Raw genomic sequence first — 24,852 nt, 5'->3', positions numbered from 1 at the left:
GTAAACCAAGAAAAGATTTAGTAATGATAGTAACAAATGATTGGAAAGAAAGTCAGCACTGCTCAGAAGCAATAAACAAAGCTAAAAAACGAGTCGGATTGTAGGTAGAGAACTTAAATTCAGATCAGAGAACGTCATTCGTACCTAACAGAGATCCTTAATACGGCCCCATTTGGAGTACTGTGCTCAGTTTTGGTCACCTCATTACAAGAAAGATGTGGAGAAATTAGAGTGCAGAGAAGAGTTACTAAAATGATACCTAGATTACGGAACAAACCATATGAGGAACGTTTAAAAGAGCTAAAGCTCTTTAAGATATAAAAGTTCAGATTATGAGGGGATCTGATTCAAGTATACAAAATTTTTAAGGGACATGGCAATATGGCAGGTGACAAGTACTTCACAAAAGACTAGTCAAATTTCACTAGAGGTTCCAATTATAAAATCATTGCCAAATGTTTCCAGTCTAATAAAGCAAAAAGAAAAAAAAATATTCAGAAGAGTTCTCAACATATAGATCAAACTGCCTAAAAATGTGGTAGGCTGTAATACAGTAACAATGTTTAAATTTCAATTGGATATGTGTTTAGCTTCGAATCCTCAATTAATTGTGTCCATGGTTAATTAATCAATATGATTAATTGACTTTTCTCTTCTTGCAGATAATATTAATTCAGATAATATTAATTTCCCTTTATAATTTACAGAGTGTAGAAGGCAGTTTTTTTTTTTTTTTTTTTCTGCGTGGCGGTCTTTATTACTTTTTCCTGCTGGTTAGGGATGGATTGTTTAGTGGATGTGAAGGCCTTTTTGCTTTGCTATCCTAATTTTCAGCTCATAGAATTAGATATCATAGGCATTCTCTTCCTTTTAACATATAGTCCTCAAAGGACCATGGAGCTGTTGATGTTTGCACTTCTTTGTACTCGGGTCCCTGTTCACCCAGAAATACATATGAAGAACTGGATGTAAAACCCATAGTTGTTTGGCTCCCCCCAAACTCTCTCTCTCTCTCTCTTTCTCTCTCTCTCTCTCTCTCTCTCTCTCTCTCTCTCTCTCTCTCTCTCTCTCTCCTATCTTATCCTCCTTCCTGCCTTCCTGTCAAATTGTCTGATCATACACTTCTCCAGACCCTGTTTCAGAGGTATGTCACCATAGTGGTCTAGCGTTGCCCAGCCTCGATTAAATATTTTTGTGGGGTTTTAAGACCAGTGAAATAGTACCTACTACTACGTTAGAAATAATGTTGCTATATATATAGGAGCCATTTTTTCTATTCAGCCAATCGCATATACATTCCTACAGTATAAAGAATAACCATGCTTTCCGAGAATCATTGTCTATCTTAGCTTGGAGATTAAAATAGTGTGTTGTCTATTTACATATGTTTGAATAGATAACGTGCAATTAATAAATAGAGATTACCTTCAGGATTTCTGATGTCTGTGTTATAGCATGCATTAAAGCCACCTGAACTTTGACCCAGGCCTGAATTATTGCTGACAAGAATAAAAACACCACGTAAATTAATTAGCAGTCTGATTAAACTAATTGACCCGATCATGACATTTGGAATTATTTATAACCGGACCAGAAGCACGAATGCATACAGTACAGGTTTGCCCCGACCCCCCCACCCATGTCATTGTTCCATAGGTGACCGGGGTCCAGGTCAAGGCAATTGATTAATATGGTACTTGATTTTAACATAGATTATTCTCCTGACAGGAGGGAAACTAGGCAGTAAATAAGTAGAGGCCCTCCCTAGGGAGAAATCACACCTGCCGTGAGCTGATACATACCTAGCGCGGCTCGGAATATGGCCTTGACCTTGGCCTACTTTCATCAATTTCGAACTCGTAAATTTTCATCCCTACTACACACTAGCAAAATTTTGTGATGATATCTTGAGGGGTTGCGAAATTATCGTGCTAACAAACAGACATATAGACAAATTAAAAACAAAACTCTTAGATTTTCACCCCCACTACACACTTATAAAATTTTATGATGATATCTTGAGCGGTTGCAAAGTTTTCGTGGTAACAAACACACAGACCTTGACCTACTTTCACCAATGTAGAACTCGTTATCCCTTTTTTTTCCCTACAACATACCTGAAAAATTTTGTGATGATATCTTGAACGGTTGTGAAGTTATTGCACACACACACACACACACACACACACACACACACTGGAAACAGTACCAGCTTCTCTATCGTGGCTGCTAAAAAGAAAAACTTAGGTAAAAAATAATTTTTTCCTCACGGAGACCTCTTCTTTTATGTAAAAAAAAAAAAAAAAAAAAAAAAAAAAAAAAAAAGGTCTACTCTCCATTTTTGACCAAATCAGTAATTTTTTGACCAACTCAGAAACAAACTTGGGGGTGGCTCCTCCCCCCCCTCCCCCCCCGGTCGGGCCATCCTTGAACGAGTATTATAGTATAACTTACAGTAATGATGGTGAAAATGATGCTACTACCACTACTAACAGTAGCAGTAGGTGCGATAATCATACCTAGTTACCTGTCCAAGTTCTGTAGCCACAGTTAGGAAACTTCACCGTATGGTAGACAAGGTATGTTTAATATAAACAAGATCTCAAGGCCCTAGAGTAGCTTTTTATGTAACATCAGTAACATCTGAAGGAAAAGGTGTTGAAGAATGCATGTGTAAATGAGGTGCTGAGTTCATTACCGGGCTAAGCGCCAAAAGTACAAAACGCCAGAAAATGCGTTTAAAGTCTGGCGACTTCAAAACTTTGATATCTCGGTAATCGCTTGTGTTATTTTGATGTGTGGTTATTTTTTAATGTAGCTTATGGTACTTTCTTTATTGCAATAACCTCTGTTTTGCTCTATCTGTCATTAATCATGATGATATCGTGTGAAGAAGTATAATTTTGCCCCCCACTGCTGGACCGATCGGCCAAGGAAATATTTTTATCCTACTAATAACTACAGAAATACATCATAAGATGTCAATAATATATTAGCATAATGTCCCAGGAGTGTCATACTGTGGAATAAAATCAAAGTTCTATGACATAAGTATTATTATTTTCACAATAATAGCAGCTGAAAAGTCGAAAACTTTGTGCATGTTTTTCTCTGAGTTTTTAACCACCAACAAACACGAACCACTTCACAAACATCAAGTTACTATGCACTACAGCCGCTGGTGGGAGTTGTCAGGTGTCAGCTTATTGGCTAGCTGCAGTGCAACCCGACTATCTGATTGGCCACCTTCAAAGGGGGTAAGGAAAGGGGCTGGGATATAGCCTGGTAATGCTCTCACATTCGCTTCAGCACCACGGGGAGTCGACATGAGGAACATAGGTAAGGCTGAACTCATAGGAAAAGCGACCATACAGCTGACAGAATTCTGGACCCAGTTGCCCATCTTGAGCACTAGTGCGGAACCAGAATGTTTTTTTTGCTGAGTGGCGCGACGGCGCAACACACATGTCTACTTAACCAGGATTTTGACCCCTTTGTAGGTTGTTTCTCAGCACTTTTCTACTTCTAACTTATAGAGGGATGGTTTAGCTACTTGTTGGTGCGTGTAGGTGCTTGGCAGCCATTTTGGCGCTTAGCCCGGTAATGAACTCAGCGTCTCAAATTTTACGTTTGTCTCAATAAGTGGCTAACTGAAAGGTCATCTGTAACCATATTACCTTCAGACTATAAGAGGGACCACAGCTATATATCTGGAAAGTCACAGCTTTAAAACTTTTGTGTTTTCTCTAAAATGTGTTGCAGAGAGAAAAGCTGTGCAGATAAAAATCGTTATTTTCCACTAGGCCAAATGGCAAAATATTAAGCCAAAATTATTCAGCAACGATATTTATCCTAGGATTTTCAACCAGACAGCTGTATCTCAATTAGTTCCTGAGATATTTCAGTTTCAAACATGCAAATTTTAGAATGAAAATTAGTATATGAGCTTCAAAAATAGGTCGTCATAATTTCATACTTGGTACAAGGACTTGAGGTACCCTAGGGTACCTTTATGTGTAATATCATCAAGATCAAAGAAAAAAAAAAGTGCTAAGGATAATATTAACGGAAAAAAAAAAAAAAAAGCTTAGGCATTTATATTGCGAAGCTTAATAATAATAATAATAATAATAATAATAATAATAATAAAAATGAATGTATTAATAACAAGAATGGGAGCCCATCAATTGGACTAGAGGCTTAGCATCTGACTTTCCCTGTGACCTTGACCTTCACTCATTGTTGTGAAATTCTGATTCCTTCCTTCTTTATTTACACTCAACCTTCCCACAGAGTTTGCTCTAAAGCAGCTCGAAACTGTTTCGCTTGACTTCGCCATGTTACCATGACTTTGATTTATCCCAATGATCTTAACATTTAATTCACTGCATTCAGAATTTATCTTTTTTTTCTCACCATACCATAAAAATATAACAAAGTTGTGTCCAGATTAGATAAAACACTTGCTGGCCTTGCCATGTGAGATTGTCCTTCGACCTACTGCTCACAGAAACTAAAAACGCCTTTGTTATTTCATTGGCATACAGACACTCGGGTTGAAATTTGACCCTGCCCTGTGACCTTGACCTGTGACTGATTGTTGTCAAATTTGACTCACTTCGTTCTTGCCGTAACCTGAACCATTGCACCAAGTCCGGCCAGAATCGGATAAAAAGTGTTAAGTTGATTTTGCGAGGGTTGACATACAGTAGGCCCGTGACTTGAAGTATTGCTATAAAAAATAACAGGTCAACCTTTCAGCTGAGCTCTTAACCTTCCACCATGTTTGGTGAAACTAGATAAAAGTGTTTGAATTATAATGTTTAAACACACACACACACACACACACACACACACACACACACACACACACACAAGTCCAGTAAACATAATACCCTTTTCCGTAATGATATAACAACAATAAAGAGGATCTCCAAAACACAGCCAGTGTATAAAATGCTCCCATGTTAAGATAGTGCCTACTTCCAGATCACATTACCAGACTGTTTTATTTCCCCAAAGATCCATCCCTGTTTAAAGCATCTCCCTCCCTCCCTGCTTCCCTAACTTCTCTCTCTCTCTCTCTCTCTCTCTCTCGTTTAGTGATATCTTTGAATCTCATGATCATAACAATAACGATACTATTACTACTACCACTACTTCTACTTCTACTACTACTACTACTACTACTATTAATAATAATAATAATAATAATAATAATAATAATAATAATAATAATAATATGAGGATAGAAGGAGAGCAAAGCAGAGGTGGATGACGGAGAAAATCCTGACTCTGATGGAAGAGAGAAGATGCGGTAAAGGGAATCAATGGAGATATGAAGAATTGGATAGTGAGAGAAAGGAGGAATGGTGGAATCAAAAGTGCCAAGAAATGGAGCAACTTGACCTGATGCACCTGCAACGTAGGATGTATGGGAAATTGAAAGAGATCACTGATAAGAGGAACTCAACAAGAAGCTCAACAATAAGAGATAAACAAGGAAATGTATTGATGGAAATATCAGAGGTTTTGGAAAGATGGGAATTGTATGACGATGGAAGAGGTGAGAGACCTGAGATCGTGGGAGAATTGGAAGGACCATCCATCTTACAAGAGGAAATAGAAGAAGCAATCAAAGGTATGAGACAAGGAAAATCTGTTGGAGAAGATCAAGTTTCAGTTGAAATGGTGGAGGCAGGTGGGGATTACATCAAGAAAAAGATAACCTATATGGCCAACCGCATCTATAATACGGGTTACATTCCAGAAATGATGAGGGAATCAGTGTTTATAGCTATACCTAAGAAAGAAGGAACAATAGCGTGTGAACAACATAGGACAATAAGTATAATGAGCCAGATAGGTAAGATCATTTTAAGAGTGATAAGAAATAGAATACATAGAAAGGTTGACAGTTATGTGTCTGAAGAACAGTATGGGTTTAGAAAAGGAAAAGGAACAATAAATGCCATTTTCTAATTGAGAATGATACTAGAAAGAGCGATAGAAATGCAAAAGGATGTTATTTGTGCTTCATCGATTTTGAAAAAGCTTTTGATACAGTGCGGCATGAAGAAATGATAAATATGTTACAAGAAATTGGTGTGGATGGAAAAGACATCAGATTAATTACTAATCTTTATTGGGATCAAAAGGCATCAATAAGAATAGAAGACCAGAAGACAGATTGGGTTGACATACGGAGAGGAGTGAGGCAGGGATGTGTCCTGTCTCCAGATTTATTTTCCGTGTATGGACAAAAGTGTATGTCAGATCTGGAAGAACTGGCTGGAATAAGTACTGGGGGACGGAATATGAAGAATATAAGATATGCAGATGACAATTTTGGTGGCTGATTTGGAATAAAAGTTGCAGAGGTTGGTAGATGCACTGCATGAAGCATGTCTCAGGAGAGGCCTGAAGGTTAATCAAAAGAAGACGGAGACAGTGGGAGTAACCAAGAGAAGAGAGCGGTTGAGAGTGGGCATAAATGTGCAGGGAAGACAAGTAAAGCAGACAGACACTTTTAAATATCTGGGAACACTGATCTCAGAGGATTCGAAATGCGATAAAGAGATATGAAGGAGAATAGCAAGTGCAAAAGCTGCCTTCAGGAAATTAAACGGGCTTTTAACTAGCATGAGTATGAGTTTGGAGATAAGAATGAGGATGTTAAAATGTTCGTGTGGTCAACATTGCTTTATGGATGCGAAACATGGACGATAACCCAAAAGATGAAAAAGAATATAGAAGCTGTGGAAATGTGATTTATAAGAAGAATGTTAAGAATTCCTTGGACAGATCGGGTCACAAACGAGCATGTATTAAGAAGAGCGGGTACTGAGAGAAGTTTACTGAAGTGTATCAGAAGAAGACAGCTGAAACTCTTAGGCCATGTCATACGGGACAAAGGCTTTGAGAGTGACTGTGTGTTGGAAAGAGTGGAGGGTACGAGGGCAAGAGGCAAACAAAGACTTAAGTACATGTACAGTCTCCTAGATGACATTGAAGGAAGATGGAGCATGGCGGATAGTGTGAGAGTGGCGCATGGGAGGGAAGAATGGCGCTCCATGGTCGCCAACGTCACTTGACTGGCACTATGGTAAGGTAAGGTAAGGTAATAATAATAATAATAATAATTCGTTATCCAATCTACAATGTCCCATGAGAAGCGTAGGAGACTGGGGCTCCTCACTCATCCCTGAGTGGCATTACGTAAGCAATAAACCCCAACCATCCCTTGGATATAAACCTTCACCGGCTGAATCCGATTGGAGCGCCGTAATTACCCACTAAACCATCAGGCGCCAAAAACTGGTTATATGGTTACCACCCAGAGTGGAAAATGGTTTCCTGGTGTACAGGAAACGATCTGGCATCTCACTCAGTGTAGGGTCATCCACAGGCAGAATGAAGAGGAAAGAATGAAAGAAAGACAGACAGAAGAGGTAGTGTAAACTCACCCGTAGGCAGAAGGACGAGGAAAGAATGAAAGAAAAAATGACAGAAGAGGATGGAAGGAAAGGAGGATGAGTGAGAGGAAAGGGCAGACACCCGAGAGCAGCACTACATCGAGTGAGTGGACAGCGAGCACCCCCACCTACCACATAATAATAATAAACCATGTTAAGGACAGAGAAAACAAAGAGAAGAGGAAGACAGCAATATGGACGAAAGATTTTGAGGAGACAGAAGGAAAAAGGAGCATCGTCATTATTACCACAACCAAAATCACTACGATAGAATTTCACAACCACCACGAAAATTCAGCATCACCACGAGAAACCAGCACCACCAGGAAAAATACCACCACCACGAATACCTGCTACTGAAGGCATAATATATTATGCAACATTGCTATATGTAACCACGGTATGTAGCTATACTGTATAGCTATAGGTAACAATATGTAAAACAGGTAGTTACTGTATGTCTGAAGTTCTCCATGAAGAGACAATTACACATCCCCTAGTCCAGAATAATCAAGAATGCCAAACACCTCTGATCATGTGCTGGAAGCATGACCGACACACACACACACACACACACACACAAGCACACACACTTTAGCCGGAAGCAAGAGAGGGGATATATATATATATATATATATATATATATATATATATATATATATATATATATATATATATATATATATATATATGTAAGTGGGGCGAATGATGAGGTGAAAGAGAGATTGTCCAGGTGCTTGAGGGTGCAAAAGTGGATGTATGTGGAGTAACTGAAACTAAATGGAGAGGAGAGAGTGTGAGAGAATGAGAGTATGGATGGGGTATATGTGCAGGAGTAGGTGAGAATGTGAGGGCATCGGAAGGAGTATGTATTGTTGTGAGTAAAAGATGCAAGAAGAACATAAAAGAGTACGGATCAGTTGGCTCAAGGATTGTGTAAGTAAGATTGAAAGTTGGAATACAAATGTGGGCGATTGTGTGTGTATGCGCCAACGCAAGATCGTGCATGCAGAGTGAGAGAAGAGTTCTGGACGAATGTGGAGGTGTGCTAGGAAAAGTTTGGAAGGAATGAGAGAATGTTTTTGATTGGTGATATGAATGGTAAAGTAAGGAATGTGATGGTGGATGGAATGGTTGGTGAGTGGGGTGTGCCTGCTGAGATAGATGAGAATGGCACTGAGTTAGTGGACATTTGTGCCGGGAGGGGGTTGGAGATAGCCAATACCCTCTTCAGGCACAAAATGATCCACATGTACACATGGCGAGTGATTAGAAGGGTGGGTGGTGAACTGAATGAAAGGAAGGCAATGATTGATTATGTGTGTGTGGATGAGAGGATGCGAAGTTGTGTAATGGATGCAAGAGCTTATAGAGGTTGGGGGAGTGGACTTTCTGACCACTACTTGGTGGTGGCCAGAATCAAGATCCAAGTAAGATGGAGAAATAGAAGAAGGGAGGGACGGGGGGAAGGAGTAGTTGCAAGGAGAGTGGAAAGGCTACAAGAGGATGAGAAAAAGGCAGAATGTAAGAGAGAAGTAGAGGAACGATTGGGCAAATATGAATTGGAGCAGATGGAGGACGTGGAAAGTGTGTGCAAGATGTTCACAGAAGAATATGTACAGCATGTGATGTGGTGTGTGGGGTGAAGAGAAGACGGAAGAGGGTGCAAGGAACAGCATGGTGGAATGAGGAGATGAGACAGGCTGTGGCACAAAAGAAGAAAGCGTACAATGAATGGATGAGAAATAGGGGTGTGGAAGAAGTTGAGAGGTGGAAGAGAGAGTTATATGTAGAAAGAAAGAGAGAGGAGAAAAGATTAGTAAGAGAGAGTAAGAAGAGAGTGGATAGGGAATTTGGATGGAATTTGACTGTAAAGTGGAGGGACTGTAACAAATGTTCTGGAAAGAGGTGAAGACAGTAAGACAGGGTGGCAGTAAAGTTAGTAGGGGAGTGAAAGATATAAATGGTAGATTACTAGTGGAGAAAGGAGAAAAGGTGAGTAGATGGAGAGAACATTTTCAGGAATTTTTGAACATAGAGAATGGAAGTAATGTGAGTATAAGTGGCTGGGGAATGGCTGGGAGAAGGAGGGAGGTGAGAAGATAGGAAGAAATCAGTAGGATAGAAGTTGTGGAAGCAGTGAAGAAAGTCAAATTGGCGAAAGCCCCAGCAATTGATGGAGAGTGTGGTGAAATGCTGAAGCATGGGGGAGAGATAGTAGTAGAATGGATGTGGAAGATGTGCAGATTGGCCTGGGAGGAAGGTAGAGTCCCGGATGATTGGAAGTCAGGTATAATTATTCCCTTGTACAAAGAAAAGGGGAAAAAGAAGTGTGTGGTAATCATAGGGGCATTTGTCTTCTTAGTATAATAGGAAAATTCTATGGTAGGATACTTACTGACAGAGATAGGGAAATAACAAAGGAATTAGTTGAAGTAGAACAGAGAGGCTTTATGAAGGGAAGAGGTTGTGTATATCAGATATTCATTCTTAGATCTTTCGTGGAAAAGTTTCTAGAGAAGGGAAAGAAGTTGTATGCGGCCTTCATGGATTTGGAGAAAGCATATGACAGGGTGGATAGACAAGGATTTTGGAAAGTATTAAGAATATATGGAGTAGATGGGAAGTTGTTGAATGCTGTGAAGAGTAAGTTTGATGGTGCTAAGGCTGCAGTGCATGTGGATGGTGAACTGAGTGAATTTTTCTCTTTGAAGGTTGCGTTGAAACAGGGATGTGTCATGTCTCCATGGTTGTTCAATCTGTACATGGATGGGGTAATAAAAGAGAAACAAGGTGGGGCAGTGGATGCTGGAGTGGCCCTAGTGAGAGAGGGTAGTGTTTGGAAACTCCCTGTACTGTTGTTTGCAGATGATACTGTGTTGTTGAGTGAAGACGAAGGGGAGCTGCAGGGCTTGGTGGATGAGTCTGGGAGAGTGTGTAAGAAAAGGAATCTAAAGGTGAATGTAGGGAAGAGTAAAGTGATGGTCTTTGAGAGAGGTAAAGTCAGTGAATGTACAGTGAGGTTGGATGGTGAGGAAATTTAAAATGTGAGTGTGTTTAAGTACTTGGGGAGTGTGATGAGTAAGGATGGAAGTTTGGAGGGTGAAGTGCTTGAAAGGGTACAACAAGGAAGAAAGGTTGCTGGTTCCTTGAAAGCAATGATAAGAAATAGGGAAGTGAGCATGGAAGTGAAAAAGTTACTACATGACAGTATTGTGATACCAACTCACACGTATGAAAGTGAAACTTAGATGTTGTTGGAAGGACACAAGTCAAGAGTGAGAGCAGAGGAAATGAGTTATTTAAGAGGAGCCTGTGGAGTCACATGGAGAGACAGGCTAACAAATGAGGATATAAAGGAGCGTTGTGGTTTGGATGTGGATGTGATAGGAAGCGTTAGGAGGAAAACCCTGAGGTGGTTTGGCGATGTGGAGAGGATGGAGGGTGAGAGACTGACGAGGAGAGTGTATGTGTGTGACGTGGAGGGGGGTAGAGGGAGGGGGAGGCCGAGAATGAGAAGGAGGGATGGAGTGGAGAGGTATATGAGAGAGAGGGGGGTGAGGTGGGAGTAGGGCAATGAAATGGCGGGGAACAGGGCGACGTGGAGGAGATTTGTTTGTGGCCACCCCGCGTAGGATTAAGGCGTCTGGTACTGTCACCACTTGGATCCTCTGACCACAATCTCATCAAAGCCTCATTAGTTAACCCTCCTACACCTCCCCATTCTGAACCTGTCAGGGTGACCCGATGGCACTTTGACAGGGCAGACTGGGATGGATTTAGAAATTATCTTGCTGATGTTCCATGGCAGTCTTTCTTCTCTAGTGATCCCAATTCTACCCAGTCCCACATTTGCGACTTAATACTAGCTGGTATTCATACCAAGTCAACAATTCACTAAAAGATCAAACTCTCCAAAATGGTTCGATGGCAATTGTGCCAGAGCAACAGCCCAAAAGTCATTAGCATATAACTCTTACTTAAAATCAAAAACATCTGAATCACTCTCCCATTTAAAATTGCTAGAAATCATGCAAAAGCTGTATTAAATCTATCTAAATTAAACTTTCTTCAAAAGCAAGCATCAAAACTACTTAACAACCCTAATGACAATAGAATATTCTGGTCAACTCTTAATTCTTTCAATAATAACTTTAACAAGTCATCTTCCATTCCCCAACTAAAATCTTCAGACGGCAATATTACAAATGACCCACGTGGGAAAGCAGATATCTTTGCCAGTACCTTTGCCAGAAACTCTACCATAGATGATACCAGCCAGAATGTCTCAGTACTGAAACTTGATTCTCCCGAAACTGCCCCACTTAAAATACAGACCAGATACGTTAAATCCATCCTAGACAATTTACCTACCAACAAAGCTCCAGGCCCAGATGGAATTCCGCCAATTGTTTTGAAAAAGTGTTCCCCTGAACTTGCCTCTGTTCTAGCTAAATTATTCAGACTATGCATACGTACTTCTTTATTCCCAAATTCATGGAAAGAAGCCAATATCCACCCAGTTCCGAAGAAAGGAAGTTCGTCTGACCCCTCCAATTACAGACCAATAGCTGTCACATCTTCTCTTGGTAAGGTATTTGAAACTTTAATTAATAAGCATATTGTTAAACATCTTGCATCGAACAACTTAATTAGTGATAGACAATACGGTTTTCGCCACGAAAGATCCACCATTGACATACTCAATCTCTTAACTCACACCATCCATCAATCAATTGATCTTTTTGGAGAAACTCATGCAGTAGCTCTTGATATCTCTAAAGCTTTCGACAGAGTATGGCACCGATCCCTGCTGTCCAAACTCCCTTGCTATGGACTAACGTCTTTTATTCCTTTGATTTCTTCTTCTCTTAGTGACAGGAAAATAAGTGTAAAAGTAGATGATGTATATTCGAATTTCCACTCAATTAATGTTGGCGTGCCGCAGGGATCAGTTCTGGCGCCAACCCTATTTCTAGTTCATATTAATGATCTCTTATCTGTCACTCACAATCCCATTCACTCATATGCAGATGACTCAACACTACATAGTTCATACACACTCAGACATCCATTTACAAAGTCTAATATCTCTACCTCTCAAAGCAGTACAGCCATCTCCATAAATCAAGATCTATCTACAATCAGTGAATGGGGACAAAACAACCTTGTCTCTTTTAATGCTAGTAAAACTAAATATATACAGTTTACTAATAGACAGATATTGCCAGATTCGTACATTACCTTCAGTGCTACTAATATTCCCATCTCCAAAAGTATTGAAATTCTTGGTGTTCTCACTTAACAGTGACCTCAGCTGGACCTCTCATGTCAGATCGCTTGCTAAAACCGCCTCAAAGAAACTTGGATTATTGTACAGAGTCCGTAACTTCTTCGCCGATGAGCAGTTAGCTATAATTTATAAGAGTCATGTGCGCTCTCAGCTTGAATATTGCTCACCCTTGTGGAATGGTTGTGGAGAGGTTGCATTAAGACAACTAGACAAAATTCAGAATAAAGCTGTTAGAATCATTAACAACCCTGCCATTACATATAAACTACCTCCCCTGCAAGTAAGAAGGAATGTTGCCTTCCTTGCATTATTCTACAGATATTTTTTTGGCAAATGCTCAGACGAAGTTGCGTCCATGGTGCCACCTCTCCATGCCTTCCCTCGTGCTACACGGGCATCTGGTAGCGCTCATGACTGGAATGTCACTCAACCATATTGCAGAACTTCTGCCTACCAGAATTCTTTCATTCCCCGAACTGGATCTCTCTGGAACTCGCTTCCCCAGAGTTGTTTTCCTCCAAATTTCAACCCACAACTGTTCAAGTCTAACTGTTACAGATATTTTATGAACGGAGGACACCAGTAATCTGGTGTATGGATTATTTTTTTTTACCCATTTGTTTTTCCTTCCTTCCTCCGTTCTGTTTTATATATATATATATATATATATATATATATATATATTTATATATATATATATATATATATATATATATGTGTGTGTGTGTGTGTGTGTGTGTGTGTGTGTGTGTGTGTGTGTGTGTGTGTGTGTGTGTCTGTTATGTGTGTGTGTGTGTGTGTGTGTGTGTGTGTGTGTGTGTGTGTGTGTGTGTGTTTATATGTTTATATATTTGTATGTACTGCTGTATAATTTTGCACACACAAAGTAGCATCGGTATTCACGAATTCAAGCAAGCAATTAATGAAACAAATATTCCTCCATCTCTTCCAGCAGGCAGTCTGACAGGCAAACAGAGAGACAGTTAGGTAGGAAGTCAGGTCGGTGGGTCTGTCATTAGGTAGATAGGTAGGTAGTTAGGAAGGAAGGAAGTTGGAGAGGTGGGAAGGTATGTAAGTATGTGGGTAAGTAAGTATGTAGGTAGCCAGGAGCAGGCAGGTAGACATACAGGACGGAAAAGAGGCAGGTAGGTAAGAAGGTAGGTTGCAGACAGGCTATTATTCCATCATTTATGGATTCGATTATGATTTCGAGTATTTAGGAAGATTATAACTTCATTTACGATTACGATTCCACACACAAAAGTTGGAATCGATTACGATTTCATATAACATTACCTAAGGAAAACAAGGCATTATTATCTTAACAAGCAGAGGTGTCATATGCTGAAATGTGACTATGAAGAAGTAATAGTTTGTACAAACTATCATTCTATCAATGTACAGTAACAATGACATGGAAGTGCATAGCCTTATTCATCATCCATCTTCACTCCAGAAGGTCTCTTCATATTAACTCCATGCAGCCACTCTTCCCATTGCATCATATATCAGCCATCGTTACATTTGCGTTAATTGATCACTAAGGTTTGCAGCCAAGAGTAAGAAAAGGACATTTTTGATATCCTCGCTCCCACTACGTATTGTAAAAGAAAAGAAATAATTATTCGCTGGGGAGACGGAGGACCGACTCACCAAAGAGGTTCCACCCTCTCTAAACTGTGGTCTGGATGAAGGTCTACCGCTGTAGTAAAATTCGTTTGCTTACTAAAATCTATGGCTTTGTTTTCCCTGGGGGCAGTTCATTACCCCCACCCATAGTTGGTGGCCATAGAGGGTCCCAACCTGCCTAAAACGTGGTCATGATAAACGCCTATAACTATGTAAAATTTCGTGTTCCTGCGCTAAAATCTACGTAGGTGCTTCATGGCTTTGCCAGGATACTAGGAGGCCGCCCACTCCCCTTTGAGGACAGTCCTCTGTGGTTCCAATTTTTCCAAAATATGGTCTGCATTAACATCTACGAGTAGGCAAACTAACATGTTCTTTCAGTGAAAACCGAAGTCGCGCAGGAAGGCTTTGGCGGAGGCCACTGGAGGCTGCTCTCCCTCTGAGGGTTAACCCTCGCAGGTCTTATGTTTGTAACTTGGCGTGAGTAGTTTTACCATTGTGCAAAAATTCGTGTTCCAAGGAAAAAAAATGGCCTTGCCTAAGGGTGTTGGGTGGGACACTTATAGATAGATAGGTAGACAATTAGACAGACATGACATTAGATAGACAGTTATATAACTAGACTGACTGATAAACAAACAGATAGATGGACGGAGATATAGATGAATGGAATAATTCAGTTAATATGTGGGGTCTGTAGGTGACAGTTCATCAGAATATCATTTATACATGGTAATGATAGAGTAAAATTCTCTCTCTCTCTCTCTCTCTCATGTCAGGATCAAAGAAATAAGACAGGTAATCCCGACTGGTTATGCTGGTACAATGATGAGAGAGAGAGAGAGAGAGAGAGAGAGAGAGAGAGAGAGAGAGAGAGAGAGAGAGAGAGAGAGAGAGAGAGAGAGAGAGAGAGAGCTGCCGTTGCCTTATACAGTTCATTTACGCCATGTAATTGGAGTTGTGTGAGATAGCAGAGATTCTGGTGGTTGCAGTAACTGTGGTAATGGTAGTAGTTGTGGTAGTTGTGGTTGTAGAGGGATTACAAAAGGTTTGTTAGTTTGTGATAGCGGTATTTGTGGTTTATCAATCACATTTTTTCATTAAAAAAATCAATAGGTAGAGAAACGTACCAACCCCCGTTCAGCTTTGAAATATAAGGCAGCAGAGGAGAGTGAGAAACAATCGTTGTGAGGTATTTGGTGGACTGTGGGCCCGTCTTCACATGTGACAAATGAATCCATTAATAAATAAATACATAATTTTAAAATATGTAAATATTTATATTTAATGGGATTAGTTTTTTTTTTTTTTTTTTTTTTTCAGATCATCTGGTCTTCAGTAACTTGATTTTGGAGTGACTTTACCTAGGGAGGAAAATTAATGGACAGAGTAGACAACTACCAATGAAGCAAATGGACGGTCTGTCAGTGGACAATAGTTCGCTTAATATGTCCCCTCTGCCACTTCACACTTTCCCTTGACTGATTATCTTTCTTAGATGAGCCAGGCTTGGTTTGTTTCATTAACCATATATAACACTAATTGTATGACGCGTCAGGAAAGAAAGTGGCTGGCTTGACCTAGGTGTGAAATAGGCGAAGTTGAAGAAATGATGCATCAAGGAAGAAACTAGCGGAATCGACTTATTTTTGTGAAGTGGAACGGTATGACGCGTCAGGGAGGAAAGTGACGGACATGCCCCAAGTGTGAAGTACACGAAGTGGAACACTGGTCCAACTTTTATTCCTGGCACTACATGGACACTTAGTTTTTTTTTTTTTTTTTTTTATCATCTAGTTCTGAGCAACTGGATTCCAGTTAAGGAGGAACGCGCGGTAATCAGATTTCTACTCCATTTTGAAACATGAAAGGTCATGGAACGATGCCAGATCAGTAGCCTTAAGGATCTTAACAGAAGTGGTGTGCATTTGTAGTGGATGTGGCGGTGAGAAACGTGGTGGTTGTGGTAATTGTGGGTGTGATTACCCGTCCCCTACCCGGAGGGTCTCGGGGACGGGTATTGTTTTCGCTCGTTACCCATCCCCGCCCCGGAGGGGCTAGGGGACGGGTATTGTTTTCACTCGGTTTGTCTGTTTGTTTGTCTGTCTGTCTGTTAACAACTTTAAGCGAAAACTACTGTTGCGATTTTGACTAAAATTACAGGGATGATGGACTATTACGTTTTGATCACCTGATAAAATTTTGGGCCAAACTGGGCAAAGGCCCAGACTGTAAGCCTAAATAATGTATTTTTATTTTTCGCCATAACTCTTTTCCAATTCGTCATATCGACATGAAACCAAAACCTAAAGGTGTATCTTTCAAATCTGCATCCTATAACATGCCTCATTACATCAGGGGGGTCATCCCCCAGTTAGTGGTAAGGGGGGTCAATGTCATGTGTTTCGGGCCTAAGATTTAAATGGGCATAAAATCGTCAAATTTCACCCGATTTACTCCAAATTTGATATGTGACATCTTTGACTAGATATTCTGTTGTATTTGCCCGTCAGCACTAAAATGACTGCCGGGGATGGGTTTGCTGTGCCTTGGCACCGCTTCTTTTTTTAGATAATGTTTGTAGTAGGTATGGCAATGGTGCAGTTGTAGTTGTGGTAGGAGTTCCCGTATTTATCATTGTTGTTGTTCTTGTTGCTGTTGTTTTGTTGATGTGGCTGCTGCTGATTCTTCACCTCGGTCTGTATGGTCGAGCTGACCCGTCGTCCACCAGTAAGTCAGGAGTAGACTGTAGCACCAGTCGAGCAGGGCAGTACTCCCTAGGTGGATGGAAAGCTGATGACAGGGAGTGCTGGAGCTCCCGTTTCATCAGCCCTCAGGACTAGTTCCTGACCATCCCCCTTTGCTGAACTTTTTCAGTGTCTCAGTTACACAGAGAGTAGGCCAGCATGCTCTCCAGTAGAAATTTCTCTAACTATCTACACCAAACTACATGCACAGTACACACTACACTTCCTTTTCCAAAAGTCAAAAATTATGGCGTCTCATCACCAAGCCTCGGAGTCCCCAGGGGGGGGACCATAAATGCCCCCACCATCCGCCCCTCTCCCGGTGACGACTCGAGGAGCCTGGAACCACTGTCTGACTCTCTTCTTCATTTCTGCAACATTCGCGGCTTTTCCTCTAACTTTCGCTCTGTTGAGCACCACCTCTCCTCCTTTAAACCTCACCTTCTTTTTCTAACTGAGATTCAGCTGTCTGAGGCAACTGACAGCAAGCCCTTTTCTGTATCCTCCTACTTTCTCTATACTCATTTCAAAGCCAAAGGTGGCTGTTGTGTATATATACGGAACGACTTATCTTGCTCTCGTGTTCCTGAACTCGATTCTTCTGAATTCTCTACACTCTGGCTTCGGCTTTCCTGTCATTCTCTGACTAAATATATCTGTGCTGTTTACTTATCCCCTAATTCTACTATCATAAATTCTTCAACTATCTTACTTCTACGATGGAACACATTCTATCCATTTCTCCTTTCTCTGAAATCTCCATTCTAGGAGATTTCAATGTTCACCACCACCTTTGGCTCTCCTATCCTTTCACTGATCCACCTGGTGAACAAGCCTACATCTTTTCTATCCTTAATGACCTAGAGCAGCTTGTACAGCACCCTACCCGTATCCCAGATCGCCTTGGAGAGAGCTCCAACATACTTGACCTCTTCCTCACAACTAATCCTTCTGCTTACTCTGTTAATCTTTTCTCTCCGTTGGGCTCCTCCGATCACAACCTTATTACCTTAACCTGTCCTATCACTCTGGTACGGCCTGTGGACCCTCCAGGGAAACGTTGTCTGTGGCATTTTAGAGCCGCGGACTGGGAGGCCCTCAGGCAGTACTTCTTTGATTTTCCCTGGAATGATTATTGTTTCCATGGCCGGGAGCCATCTGAGTGTGCCTTGCGCATTACGGAGGTTATTCTCTCAGGCATGGAAGCATACATTCCTTTCTCATATCCTTTGACTAATGTAAGAAAGCCTTGGTTTAATCACGTTTGTTCTAATGCTGTACGCAACAAGGAGAGGGCCTACAAAAGGTACCGGAGCCAACCCACCCCTGAATCACATCATCTTTACGTTTCTGCCCGGAACCGTGCTAAGTCTGTTCTTCGCTCTACTAAAAATAATTTCATCCATACTAAATGCTCTCAATTCTCCAACTCGAATTCTTCCTGCTCCTTCTGGCACCTTGCCAAAAATCTTTCTAACAACTTTACCTCATCATCCTTCCCTCCTCTTTTCTACTCTGATGGATCTGTAGCTATTTCTTCTACTGATAAAGAAGATCTCTTCGCACAGACTTTCTCCTCCAATTCCACCTTAGACAATTCCGGTGCTGTTCCTCCATCACTTCCCCCCTCTGACTTCCTCATGGTTGACATTAAAATCTCTTCAGCTGATGTATTTTCTGCCATCACTGGCCTCAGTACTAACAAGGCATATGGGCCTGATGGGGTCCCTCCTGTTGTTCTCAAGAACTGTGCTTCTGTGCTTACACCCTGCCTAGGGAAACTCTTTCGCCTTTGTATGTCAACTTGTACCTTTCCTTCTTGCTGGAAGTTTGCTCTCATTCAGCCAGTCCCAAAGAAGGGTGACCACTCCCAACCCTCCAACTATCGTCCAATTGCTTTAACGTCCTGTATTTCAAAAGTTTTTGAGTCAATTCTCAATAGAAAAATATTAAGGCATCTTTCCTATCACAACCTTCTTTCCGATCGTCAGTACGGGCTCCGTCAGGGACGCTCCACTGTCGATCTTCTCACCTTCCTTTCAGACTCCTGGTCATCCTTCTTTCGGGACTTTGGTGAAAGCTTTGCCATTGCACTTGACATCTCAAAGGCTTTCGATCGAGTCTGGCATAAATCTTTAATTTCCAAACTGCCCTCCTACGGTTTCTATCCTTCTATCTGTGCCTTCATCGCTAGCTTCCTTTCTGGACGTTCTATGGCCGCTGTTGTAGACGGCCATCGTTCTTCTCCTAGATCTATCAACAGTGATGTTCCTCAGGGCTCTGTCCTATCACCAACTCTCTTCCTTTTATTCATCAGTGATCTTCTAAGCTGTACATCTAACCCTATCCACTCATACGCTGATGACTCCACCCTTCACCTTTCCATTCGGTTCCTGCAACGCCCATCTCAACAGTTACTTCAACAAACAAGGGATGAGGCTATGGCACACCTAATGTCTGACTTGGCTCGTATCTCTGACTGGGGTAAAAATAATATGGTTGTTTTTAATGTATCTAAGACTCAGTTCTTACACCTAACAACCCGACAAAATCTAATATAGGTATACCCACTAATGTTTAATAATATTCAGCTTAATCCTGCATCATCCTTGAACATGCTTGGGGTTTCATTTACTCGGGACTTATCTTGGAAAGATGATATTACATCTCTTGTAAAATCTGCTTCCAAGAGATTGGGTGTGCTAAGCTGACTCTGCTCCTTCTTTACCCCTGCACAATTGTTGACTCTATACAGGGGTTTTATCCGCCCCTGTGTGGAGTACAACTCTCATGTATGGGGAGGCTCCCCACATACAGCTCTTCTCAATAGGGTGGAGTCAAAGGCTTTTCGTCTCATTAACTCTCCTCCTCTTACTGACTCCCTTCAACCTCTGTCTCTTCGCCACACTGTTGCATCTTTATCTCTTTTCTATCGCTACTTTATGGTCACTGCTCCTCTGAACTGTCTGCTTGCATTCCTCCACCTCTACGACGGGTGTGTAGCACCCATCTGGCAGCAAACTCTCATCCCTTTTCTGTCCAACTCTCTAATGCAAGAGTTAACCGTTACTCCCAGTCTTTCATTTATGCAACAGGTTAACTCTGGAACTGTCTCCCTCTGTCTATATTTCCTGCTGCCTATGATCTCCAGTCTTTCAAACGCAATGTGTCCAGGCATCTCAAAATGATCGGATCTTGAATTTGGCTCTCTATTGTATTTTGTTTTTCTCTTGGAGGGAACTGTTACTGCGGGCTCATGGCCTCTGGTTCCTTCTTCCTCGCATTAAAAAAAAAAAATTGCTCCTATGGTTATGTCCTACAAGTAAAGTTCAGCACATGCTTGGTGTAAGGATCTGGTGCCTCCTTTTGTTAAGCAGCACTTCTCCGGGGTCGAATCCAGGTCCTTCCCACGGCGAGGTGCAGGAAAATAGGAAGAGGTTTGACTCTCAGGTGGACGCCGCAGCTGTTCCACCCATGATGCGCAAAGCCACCTCGTGTAGGCTCCCTGTGGTAGTTGGGGCAGGGATTGTGGTGGTGGCAGTGAAGAGTTCCATTATCCCTAATGCAGAATGCTAAGTAACTGTATTGTGGTAGGGTGTCTCTATGTCTCTGCCTGACTGTATGTCGGCTGCCTATTATAAGCATGCCATTTAAACCCTATTAGTAATTTTCTCTCCGTCCCTAGTCGCCCACCCCCACCTCTCTCTCTCACTCTCTCTCTCTCTCTCTCCCTCTCATGTTTCACGCTTGCTTTCCACGCATTTATCTCACTTTCTCACATAATTATGTCACACACACACACACACACACACACACACACACACACACAGGGAGTCAATCGAGGCAGACGTGCGACATCGGTGCTCCATACCGAACCAACACGGCCAGTGGCATTACCTAAATTAGTATCTTTGTATGAGTCAAGCTCTATACCAGGTTAGACTAAATGATTTTTCATTATTAAAAGAAAAAAAAAAGTTTAAACAAGACTTGTTCAAACAGAAAAGAGAACCAAGACGAAAGAATGCGCTGAGTCAGCTGAGGTTTGTTTAGACTACAGCAGCACAGGGAATGTAAGTACATACTCTGTACTTTTAGTATTGCAAAATGGATACATACTTTAGTAAAGCAAATTTGGAAAAAAAAGGGATAAAGGTAAGTAAAATGATGATTTCTACCAAGAACTGGTTGAAGTGGAGACTCACAATAGACTGGTTGAACGTGTACACAAACTAGAAATGGCTTTCAAAAATGAAATTGATGAAATAAAGAAGCAGATGCACTTGCAAAAGGAAGAAATAGAAAAACTAGGAAGGGAGGCCAACAAGAAAGACACAACCACCAGTGAACTAACAGTGGAATTGAGTACACTTAGGAAGAAAATAAGTGAAATGGCAAGTACAGTAGTCAATCACGAGAGTGTCATGGAAGAGTTCAAAAATGACACAGAGACAATTAGGCAAGTAAGCAGTCTTATAGACCAGAGCAGTGATATTGAGGAGAAGATAACACAGGTGAATGAAGCTGTGCAAAGCTACAAAAATTATGTGAAAACCACGTATGCTGAAATGGTGAAAGTAAAGAAAGACTTAGAAACAAGGGTGAAGGAAAAAAGCATTAAAAAGGAAGTGAAAAATCCAAAACAATCCAAAGTTAGTCAGAGATTCAGTAGATATAAACAAATCTATAGTAATCACTGGTATAGAAGAGGAAGAAGTAAAAAACAAGATCACAAGAGACAAAAAGGAGATGGCAAATGTAATGAGCTTACTGAAAGAAGTATCAGAGGAAATCTGTGGTAAAGACATAGAGGAACACAAAAGGTTAGGGAAATACGAGAAAAGCAAGACAAAACCTCTAAAGGTGACTTTCCAGAGTGTAAACACTGTGGAAGAGATACTAAAAAATGCAAAGAATCTTATGGAAAAAGAGGAGTTCAAAAATGTATGGATAAAAAGATGCCTAACACAAGAGGAACTGGAATTACTGAAAGAGAAAAGGGAGGAAGCAAAACAAAAAATGAGGGAAGATCAGAAGAGGAGAAGAAATCCTTTTTACAAAGTAATAGGATTGCAAGTACGAAAGTGGTACACAAACAGGATGGAATAAAAAGGAAGAAGGTAGTAAAACCATGTCATGACAAGTATATAGACTAGATGATAAAGTTGATGTACTCAAATGTGAATGGAATGGTATCTAAATTACTAGAGATGAATGATTGTCAGAGAAAATGAACCACAAATAATATGCCTAACTGAAACAAAATTAACACCAAGGATATCCAATGACATACTAAACTTAGAGGAATACAATATATGGAGAAGAGACAGAAATTTAAAAAAAGGAGGAGGAATTATAATATTAACTAAGAAAAATCTAAAGGTCAATGAAATAAAACTAGATATACCATCACAAGTAAAACTGATTGCAGTAGAGATCAACACATCTGAAGGGAAAGTAATTGTAGCCAATTTGTACATGCCACCCAGATCAAACACATGGGAAAGAGATGAATATGAGAACCTGGCAGAGAGTACAATTCAGAGTTTAAGATAATTACTACATAAAATGGAAGAGAAATCGGATAGAATTATACTAACTGGGGATTTTAATACAAATATAAATTGGAATACTCTAGATATAATACTCTAGATATAATTAGCCAAGAAAGCTGTTGGGACCAAAAGCTCCTGGATCTCGTGCAAGAGATTTTCCTAACGCAACATGTGAGGGAAACCACCAGAAAAAGAGGACTTGATGTACCTTCAGTGCTAGATCTAATATTTACTAGGCAAAAAAATGATATTGACAGTTTAATATATCACCCTCCACTCGGCAAAAGCGATCATGCAGTACTAAATTATAACCTCAGGATAGCATATGACATAGTTAACAGCAATGACAGTTACAAAAAGAGCCTAAACTATAAAAAGGGAAATTATCAAGACCTAAAGAAGTATTTCTTAGAAGTTGATTGGGAAAATGAGCTTAGAGGACAAGATTTAAATGCTGTATATAAAAAATTCTGTGAATTTTATGAAATAGGAGTCCAGAAGTACATCCCAAGGCACAAAGAAGCAGATAAGAAAATACAGAAATGGTTCAATACAGAATGTAAAAAATCAAAAGAAAGAAGAGGTTTGTTGTGGAATAGATACAGAAGACACAATAGTGAAAGGGCGTATTATAATTACAAACAGGCAAGAAACGATTATACAAGAATAAGGAGGGAAGCCCAAAAACAGTTTGAGGAGGATATAATAAATAAAAGTAGTGATCAACCAAAGCTGTTTTACAGCTACATCAGAAGCAAAACCAAAGCAAAAGATATAATACAATCCATTACGGACGAGGGAATCACTTATACACAAGAGAAAGATATTTGTGAAGCACTAAATAAGAATTTCCAATTAGTTTTTACAGAAGAAAAAAAAATTGAGAGGGACTATGTGGAACATGCATGTCCACACATACTACCAGATATACAAATAGCAGAAAAAGTAATACAGGAGGAGTTAAGTAGATTAGACAGAGGGAAAGCAAGTGGTCCTGATGAAATTTCATGTTGGGTACTACGAGAATGTGCAAAGGAGTTAAGTAAACCATTATTTTTAATTTTCAAGAAATCCTTGAGTCAAGGTAAACTACCTGATATTTGGAAAAAAGCAAATATTGCCCCCTTATTCAAGAAAGGAAATAGACAAAATCCACTCAACTACCGACCAGTATCACTGACCAGTGTTGTAAGCAAGGTATTAGAAAAGCTTATAAGAAAAGCTTGGGTAAATCATCTAGAGGAACACAGTATGATAACAGAAAGACAGTTTGGTTTCAGAAAAGGAAAATCATGTGTTACTAATCTGTTGAGCTACTATGACAGAGTAACAAACACAATACAGGAAAGGGAAGGATGGGTGGACAGTATCTATTTAGATTTCAAGAAAGCTTTTGACACAGTACCACACCAAAGACTTTTATGGAAACTGTACCATCAAGGAGGAATTCGAGGCAAACTGTTTTGTTGGATGCAAGACTATCTCATAAAAAGAGAAATGAGAACAGTACTAAGAGGAAACTACTCATCATGGAAAGAAGTGACTAGTGGAGTACCACAGGGTTCAGCGCTGGCACCAATCATGTTTTTAGTGTATATAAATAATATAAACAGTAACACTGGAAATGAGAGTTATCTGAATATGTTTGCAGATGATGCAAAAATACAAAGGAGAATTACTAACACAGACTCTTGTAAAGAGCTACAAGAAGAATTAAATAAACTTCATGACTAGAGTAGTACATGGCAAATGGAATTCAATGTGGACAAGTGTCACGTAATCAAGTTTGGTAAAAGTGGAAAAAGACCTGATTGGGATTATAATTCAGGAAATAAAACCCTATACACATCAGAAAGAGAGAAAGACCTAGGTGTGATTATCAATAACAGACTATCTCCGGCTGACCACATCAGCGAGAAGGTACGGAACATGTATACGCTGCTTGCAAATATGAGAATAGCATTCACATACATAAATGAAGACATGCTAAGAAGGATAATAACATCATTCATTAGACCAACCCTAGAATATGCATCAGTAGTTTGGAGTCCTCATCTCAAAAAACACATAGACAAGATTGAAAAAGTTCAAAGGGCCGCTACAAGATGGATATCAAGCTTAAGGGACCTAAGCTACGAAGAAAAACTAAATAA

At 40.3% G+C, this 24,852-nt stretch overlaps 1 protein-coding gene across 1 annotated transcript in view; it reads left to right on the top strand.

Moving 5' to 3' along the window:
* LOC145408771 (uncharacterized) overlaps positions 1-24,852 on the top strand; it is a 159,209-nt gene that overhangs the window by 32,092 nt on the left and 102,265 nt on the right. The window contains exon 7 of the mRNA XM_080279422.1: positions 20,522-20,640. Within this exon, the coding sequence (XP_080135548.1) occupies positions 20,522-20,640 (119 nt within the window). The remainder of the gene's footprint in view (positions 1-20,521; positions 20,641-24,852) is intronic.

The sequence above is a fragment of the Coenobita brevimanus genome, chromosome 78 (assembly GCF_032717465.1).
Source record: "Coenobita brevimanus isolate Jiangsu-jjx chromosome 78, ASM3271746v2, whole genome shotgun sequence".
In the NCBI taxonomy this organism is placed as follows: Eukaryota; Metazoa; Arthropoda; class Malacostraca; order Decapoda; family Coenobitidae; genus Coenobita; species Coenobita brevimanus.
This window is presented reverse-complemented; position numbering and strand designations above follow the sequence as displayed.